The 8,529-nt window shown below is 38.4% G+C and overlaps 1 protein-coding gene across 1 annotated transcript; it reads right to left on the minus strand.

The window, feature by feature from the left end:
• Positions 1 to 218: 218 nt before the first annotated feature.
• On the minus strand, positions 219 to 5,506 carry tmem263 (transmembrane protein 263). The gene is made up of 3 exons (XM_026927786.3): positions 5,303 to 5,506; positions 3,501 to 3,571; positions 219 to 1,770 (listed from the first exon to the last, which is right to left on the minus strand). The coding sequence occupies exons 2-3, from the start codon at positions 3,562 to 3,564 to the stop codon at positions 1,472 to 1,474; spliced, it is 363 nt and encodes a 120-aa protein (XP_026783587.1). The 5' UTR covers positions 3,565 to 3,571; positions 5,303 to 5,506; the 3' UTR covers positions 219 to 1,471.
• Between the last annotated feature and the right edge of the window lie 3,023 nt (positions 5,507 to 8,529).

Below are 8,529 nucleotides of genomic sequence, written 5' to 3' on the forward strand. Positions count from 1 at the left end.
ATTGTCTTGCACTCATCTGACACTGTTGTGTATTTGGACTTTATGTAGTCTTGCGTACTGTTCTGTGCTGCACCATGGTCCTGAAGAAACAACATTTCGTTCCAATGTATACAAACTATATAGAGGAATGACAATAAAAGCTCACTTGACTTGACTTATATCGAAGTGATGCTAACACAATTACCCATCATTTATAATGAGGCAAAAGCAATGCAATGCAATGTTGAATCCTATTTCTTTATTTAATTCACATTATATATTCAAGCACAGACTTACATATTTGTGTGTAAAATGAATACACTTACATTGATAAAATCTAAAAAAAAAAAAAAAAACACAGAAAGGAAAGAAAACATATTGCGTATTACAGAGAAGACCTATACTGAATGAAAATTTTGCATTCTTTGGTTGTAGGAAAATAAAGATTTTGAACACATCATAGAGAAAATACTGTCTCTGTTCATTTATACTTTATCAGAATATAAAAATGTAATGCAGTATTGGCCTGGGAAAATGCTTCTGTTTATGAAATGGAGACAAAATTTGAATGACACTGGAAAAAAATTCCGTAGGATAAATAAAACATGTATAGTCAAACAAATTGGTCTTTATAGACAATCTTCACTGCAAGGCTAGAGTAGAAAAATGGCCCACTATTTAATGGACATTATAATCTAACCTAAACAGCTATTTCACGGAATAATATTACAAACTGTTTTGCTTAGGAATGTTTGCTACAGCATTCAGATTTTCACATGAATAACTCCTTAGCTGTTGTTGTGGTGCGCAGTAAACACATTAGTTTGTGGCTGGAGGTTCAGGGCTTCTCTGTATTGCAGGTTGAAAAGAGAGAGACTGATGAGCAAAGCTGTCTGAGAGAGCGGCATGGCTCAGCCTAGACCCCAGAGGCCGTATCTCACAAACAGAATTAATCAGAGGCATGAAGCATTACCATCAACCCACCACAGTCTCAAATTTTCTCCTGCAGTACACTGAGGGATACCCAAGTGATTTCTGTCTTAATTCAACTTATGGTTCATGGTACTAATTTTCCCTAAGGCTCTGGTACAAAGATATGTGTGTGTTCCCTAGTTTATGGTCAAAGACACAAAACCCGGTACAATGTGGCTTAGTGAAACATGAAAATGTTACAGTGATCCCTCACTAAACACCCAAGTCTCCACAACTAATACTTGAAAAATTAAAACAGTTTGCCCTTACTGGGATCACAACATTCATACCTTGTCATGTTCCAAAACATACAACTTAGGACACAAAAACACCCTCTTTTGAGAAGCATGGAAGATGGAAGCTCCTAGTACACTGAAGTCGCTCATTCATAGAACAGATCTAGCAGATAGATCTGATTCCAACAAATCATTTTGCAGAATATCAAACCAACCATCATCCCACTGAGCAGTCATATAATAAAGTCACTGATGACAGCATCTCCCCCAACAATTCAGACATTTCAATCAGACTTGTCCTTCTTCTTGGCCCCTCCGATGGGAACTTTATTAGCAACTGCTGAGCCAACTGCAGTTACTCCACCGGCCACTGCGGACACGCCCCCTTTCACCAATCCTATTCCCATGCCAGGAACAGCAGCAACAGAGGTGACAGCGGTCTTAGTGAGGTCCAAGCTCTTCCCTCCAATCCAGGCCACCCCACCAACAGTGGCCCCAACAGCCCCCTTGGTGACACTGAAGAGACCTCCTGTCACCCTGGAAAACATGCCTGGCTGAGCCTGTGGGTGGTCTTTATTCGTATCTGTAGGATGGAAAATATAACATACTTATGATCAGCAATAATTACCTATAAATTATAACAATAATAATTATCAATATTATAGCAATAACAATCAAATTGACAGCACAGTAATATAATCTATTAAGGGAGGGGTGTGTAATATCTTGTCACTTGTCTAACGTACCTCAGAAAATGGCTCCACATTGCTAAAAATTTAAAACAAAAATCTGCTGCTTCTTAAACCCTGTCAATCCTTCTGTTTGAGTCAGATTTTTAAGTTAGGTGATGCTTTTGACCATTACAATTCAATAATTTCCCATCCCTAATAAATATAGGCAACTGATGTTAACTATATACTTGTCTAATGTTAGCCAAGTCAAACACACATTGAGTGATTTTATTTGACATTCATGAACTCTCCATTTAGGTTGACAGAAAGCAAAGTCAAGCACATTAGGCAAATCTTTCAAGGGATTGCAAATGTGAGATGAGAAAAAGAGGCGGGACTAGCAGAGAGTGGCAGTTCATACTGGAGAGTTAAAACCACCTATAGAGTTGTAAATCATTCCAATGAATGTGTTCATTAGTAGGTCTGCACTCACAGAACTTCACCATGAATTTTTCTACTGAAATATACTTGGCCAACCATGCCACTGAAGATAAGATGTAATGGCTTCTTCAACTAAACGAGAGTTAGCTAATTAGGTAGATACTGTTTTTTTCCCAAATACATCTAACTAATTAAATCACAAGCTTATTTATATTTTAACTAGTTGACTGCCTCCTGTCATGGTATGCTTGTTTATATACTTATTGGTTTGTTACAGTCTAATTTTGTTCAGATTTAAAGGTACAGTCTGCAATTTTTACAACCTATGCTACCTGTGAGGCGAATGGCAATTGCAATAAAGACACAGATAAGCCTTTGCCTCCCCCCAGGCCAAATTACCCCATCCCCTCTGTGGAAGCTATACAGTCAGAGCATAGCTACTTTCCAGGGCAGAAGAGTAAACAGAAGCCTGAGACAAGGAAATGTGTGATATTTCATCACATGGCATTACTGTAAATATGATTATTATGGGTCTAGAAACACTTAAAAAAGACAAGCTGCATCTTTAGAAGATTAGAAGATCCTCTCAATTAATGTGACCAAGGAGACATCTTATTTTCAAGGATTTGAAGTGTTCAAAAGTATAGGCTTTTGAAATGCAACTGCAAATGAGTGTTTGAATGAACATTTTCTAATTAGCATTTGAATTAAGTCTGGAAAATGCTGACATAGCCTTGGATAGTCCTGAAACTAAGTGCAAATAAACAGGGGCTGGTGAATAGCGGTTGAGATATTGGACTACCATTCAGAAAGTCGTGAATTCAAATCCAAGCACCACCAGACTGCCACTGCTGGGCCCTAGAGCAAGGTCCTTAATCCTCAACTGCTCGGTTGTATAAAATGAGATAAATGTAAGTCGCTCTGGACAGCTCTGGGCAAGGGCATCTGCCAAATGCCATAAATGGAAATATAAATAGGTTTGTAACACCTATAGCAATTACCTAAGAATGTATAGCATAAGAATTTGATGCTCCATGCCTCAAGTGTACATGCAGAAGAGAAAGAGGGATTTATAGGGATCCTTTGGAAGATGGAGGACTAGATGGCACAAGAGCACCACCGTGTGAATTCACAGTGGTACTGCCTTCACATATGCCAGGTTTGATTGGCTTATTCCAAAGAAATTCAAAGAACAAATTACCTGCTGGAGGTTCATCCTTTAAGTATGCAGGCTCATCATGCTGTGGCTCATCTACTTTGCTCATTGTGGCTCTGTGGAAGGAAAATCAGAAGGTGTACATGGTTTTTAATAAACCTTTGTGAAAGGGCCCAAAGAACTAACTAAGAGATAGGGTGTGCTGCCTACATCAACACAGAACAAGGCCAACCAGTTCACAGCCAGCCAGGATTGTGTTTACTCTACACATCCAAACACTACTGTATACACATTTGTAACTACTCTGTCTTCTTTAAAGACAACGCAGATGGCACATGATTGCAACTGGTGGAGTTTCATGAAAAAGCAAGGAGAACCAGAAAAATATGCTGCTCTTTGGCACACAAGCCTGTAACAATGAAGAATTTAAAGGAAAGGTCAACCCTGAAATGTGTTTATATTGAAATATTTGTGGTATGCTTAGTGAGTTTGGTGTTTATTTGCTGTTGCGTTTGAGGTTATCGATTATGTTACGTGCTGATATCAAAGAGGGACTCTGTTAGTGCAGTTACCATGTGCAGTTTAATAGGAGAAACAAATCTAATTCATAAGGTACAGGCCTAACATTCGCTGTGAACTCCTAAAAAGAAAAGCGCACGAACTGCTTTTCTCACTCACCATGTTAGTGACGTTCAGTGTCATATTAATGAGAAATCCAATGTAAAAGTAGTGGAGACAGTAAATGTTAGAGAGAAATTACCAGAATGGCATGCAGATATAGGACACAGTTGCTCTGAGCTAAAGCAGAGGCCTGGTTAGATAGTGAGCTACGAGATGAAGAGCATGCTGCCAATCATGGCAAGATTAGCACGAAAACCCTGATCTGTTTGAGCAGAGTGTCCAGATGAGAAGGTGAAAAAGCTGGACAGACTAAAGGGCTAAAGCGCTGCTGCATCTCTCGGTTTAGATAGAGGTGAGAAGCGAGACTAATTCCCACTAGGAACACTATCAGCGTGTAGTGAAAACAGACCAACATGTAGATGAAAGAAAAAAAAAAAAAAAAAAAAGGCAACTCAGAATTTCATTCCAAAAATAAATCTTGGATGCCATTGAAGGTCACATCATAGATCATATTCAGGGTGGCTTTTTCCCTTTACTTCTCTTTAAACTGTTGTAATAATCAGGTTAAAGGCCTTCAGTGTTTCCTGTGTGTGCTGAACATGAGCCTAAAGCCCAGTGAAAAAACAAGTCAGCCACTGAGTGCAGTTACACGTAGGCATGAATGATATAGCAGTGTGCCTCTCTTCAGAGCTTTACTCCATCAATCAGGCTAAAAGTGACTGCACACTGCAAACATTACTCTTCAGTAAGGACTACTTCACTTACAATGCTCTTATTTAAGAATAAAATGGAAGAGGCTGACTTCATAAGTTTCTTACATAAAGCAGAAATCATAGCATGTTCCATGAACAAAAGCTAAAATGCTAATGAGACAGTAAAGTCTTTTATAAAGGGCTACAAACACACTGCTACTGAATGTAAATTCAAATTAGGAAAAATTGTAAAGAAAGGCCATTTTTAGGGACAGCACTTTTGTGAAAAGCCCCCAGGTAAGTTGTTATTCTGCAGCCCAAAAAATGGGCCAACATAACAACAACAACCAGTAAATAAATATATGTAAATATATAAAAATAACGAAATATTAAGCAAAACAATGCTGTTATGACACTTATGACTCTTATACAGTTATTCTAGCTAGTTAACTCCACAGCTTGGTCTAAATGTTGCCTTCCACAAAGAAAACTTTTCTGCACTGCTAGCTAACGTTAGCGACATGGTGTACTTACTTTTGGAGCTTTAGCAGGAGCTGCTTTTCCTCTCCTCTGAACTTGCACTTCTCCTTCGCTTCTCCTTATCGCCTTACAAGAACTTTTTAAACTTCACAATTTCAGAAATAATCTGCTCACAGACTCTGGGTCTGTCTGTCTCATGTACAGCACACTCAGACTCTGCGTGACGTGGACGTGGCGCTCTACTTTGCTCTTTTTTTTTTTTTTTTTTTTTTTTTTTTTTTTTACCAGTGTGGACACATTAGACAGGAAGTGACGTTTTACAGTCTCGAACTTCAGAACGTGGAGTTCCACGCGATGAGTCTCACCCTCATCAGCACTTATCATGAGCAGTGGCACAAACACAGCAGAAATTCATCTTTAAGCCACAAAACGTTCTCTGTAAGACAAACAGGTTGGATTTTTTAAACAACAGATATCACAATCTGTCTTTTCCATCTGATTGCTGATATTCTTAGTAGTTTTTTTGTACTGGATCTTTTCCACATTGTACATTTATTTATGCAAATTAAGCTTCATGTAAATAAATAGTATGTATACATTTGCATACTTAATAAAACCAAAAATTAGCTTTTGATGTTCTTTTTGATGTTCTGAAATATTTCACTTTCTACAGAAAGACTTGTACAGAATATCATTTCTTTATTGTTTAATCATGAAAATAACATGTGCTGTTATAAATATATAAATATAAAATCTTCTGTAATATCTTTTTAATTAGGGGTTAGGTTATGGTCTGTATGGATTTTGTGAGTCTGTGTCCACGTGGGTTTCCTCTGGGTTCTGCGGTTTCCTCCCATCTCGCAAAACCATGGAGGTACATTTACATCTACATTTATTCATTTAGCATTTAGCTTTTATCCAAAGTGACTTACAAATGATGAAATACAAGCAAAGCGCTATATCAGTATGAGAACAATACAAGCAATGCTACCATACAAGATTTTTAAGTGCTAGAGGAGCAAAGTGCACAGAGTAGAGGTGTAAGAGCCAGTGTATGTGCAGATTTCTTTTTTATGGATTGGTTTGGTTAAATTGGTTTGATTAAATAGGTTAAATTGCCACTAGGTGTAAAAGAGTGTGTGAATGTGTGTGTGCATGGTGTCCTGAGATGGACTGGAATCCCATCCATGGTGTATTTCCACCTTGTGCACAGTGCTCCTGGGATAGGCTCTGGATCCACGGTGACCCTGACCAGAATAAAGTGGTTACTGAATATGCATGAATGAATGAATGAATGAATGAATGTTTTTGATAAATGTTTTTAAAAATACATAAATCTTTTAAACATCTAATGTGTTTCCACTCTACTCAGTGTGGTTTATAAGATATATAAAGGAAACTGACATGTACCGAAACTGGATAGATGAAGATTGGAAAAAGACCAGGTGATTTTTTTTTTTTTCGAACCTCTCCAGTTCCTGTGAGCATGATACCCATGATACCCTCAGATTCTTGTTCTTGGCTGACAGAAGTGGAACCTGAAGTGGTCTTCTGCTGTTGTAGCTCATCCACCTCAATGTTCGATGTTTTGTGCATGCTGAGATGCTTTTCTGCTCACCACGGTTGTAAAGAGTGATTATATGAGTCACCACATCCTTCCAGGCAGTTCGAACCAGTCTAGCCATTTTCTTCTGACCTCTCTTATCAACAAGCCGTTTCCACCCACAGTATTGTTGCTCACTCAGCTATTTTTGTTTTTCACACCATTCTGTGTAAAATCTAGAGACTGTTGTGTGTGAAAAATCCCAGGAGATCAGCAGTTTATGAAATACTCAAACCAGCTCTTCTGGTACATACATTTTTTCTTCATTCTGATGTGAACATTAACTGAAGCTCTTGACCTGTATCTGCATGATTTTTTGTATTGCACTGCTGCCACATGAATGGCAGCTGTTCAGGGATGGCATGATGTGATTGTGCTTGAGTACATAAAGCCTTCAATGTTACTAAGTTTCAGATAATGCCAGAGTGGGCAAAAACAGTAAAACAGACATTTTTTTGTTGGGTTTTGATTTTTCTATACTGCGTACATAGGCTACAGACTAAAAGCATCTCAACTTTTGTCAGCTTTCATCACCACTTATACCAAACTTTAAATGATTGTTAGCATCATCCCTACTGATTTCTCCTACTTGAGAATATACTGTTATACTTTTACTATCAGCTATATGCAAATGTGTGAAATGTGGTTAAATGAGCACTTGTGAGTAGAACCATCTCTGATTTATTAGATAGGCCAAAATATTAACCACATGAAAATAGTTTAACTGCCCACTAGCCTCTGTAAGTTAATAGGATTGGGTGTACTGGGAGCATGGAAAGTGTGAATCTGTGCAAGGACCAGTATCCCAGAACCATTTTTAAGTTAAGACTGATAATGACTTTTGTGCTGTGATGTGGTAGGGCAGTAGTAGAGTTGAGAACTCCTCCTATGGAGCCAGTGAAAACAAGATTACATTACATATATGTAGCAGAGGTTTCAAGCAGGCCTGCCAGGTGTTATGCCCATGTCCAGAATAAAACAGAACCACATTCCAAATGCTGTTAAACACTTTAAATATGGCTGCTTACCACTGGGCCACTTCTGGCCCACAATACACTTGATATTGCTATTACTGGCCTAAACCAATCATATTTGGCCTGTATTTCTCTGCTTTCTGAGCAATTTGACTCTCCAGACCCCCCACTCTCCCCGCGCTGCACAGATTTTACAGTTGTTCCCTCAGTTTGGGCTGGTTTCAAATGTTTGTGCTCTTTTTCACAGCTCACTTGAGTCAGCTAATAGTACAATTTTTGTTTTGGACAGGAGCAAAGCTGAAATAGAGGTGGCTAGGGTTCCTAAGGAAGGATTGGATGACACTGTAAGAGTATTAAATGCATGTCTACATCTTAAAATTATTATCTATCTTGTTTCCTTTTTCCTAGTCACTTTGCAGTCTCAGTCAAAGGGCAGCAGATGGAACCAAGAGAGACTGGTCTTGTAATATAAAACACCCAGTTTCATCAGATATCCCTGTTTCCTCATTTGAAGGTGACCTGGAAATATTTATTGATTCATATTAAGCATTGTCCTAATATTCCCAAGGAAATTAGTGGTTGTGTTTTCAACAGATAAGTGACCCTGCTTATATTCTTTTTACTCCGATCCCTGTTAAAAGCCAGAGCAGCATTTGCAGACTGTATATTGGCCTATAAGGCATTAGAATGGGCTGGATTAGTTT

The sequence above is a fragment of the Pangasianodon hypophthalmus genome, chromosome 6 (assembly GCF_027358585.1).
Source record: "Pangasianodon hypophthalmus isolate fPanHyp1 chromosome 6, fPanHyp1.pri, whole genome shotgun sequence".
NCBI lineage: Eukaryota > Metazoa > Chordata > Actinopteri > Siluriformes > Pangasiidae > Pangasianodon > Pangasianodon hypophthalmus.

Excerpts from the sequence above, each read along its gene's own strand:
- tmem263 (XM_026927786.3), bottom strand. The coding sequence starts at position 3,564 with ATGAGCAAAGTAGATGAGCCACAGCATGATGAGCCTGCATACTTAAAG. Across the intron at positions 1,771-3,500 it reads AAAGGATGAACCTCCAGCAG|ATACGAATAAAGACCACCCA; the intron begins GTAATTTGTTCT and ends TCCATCCTACAG.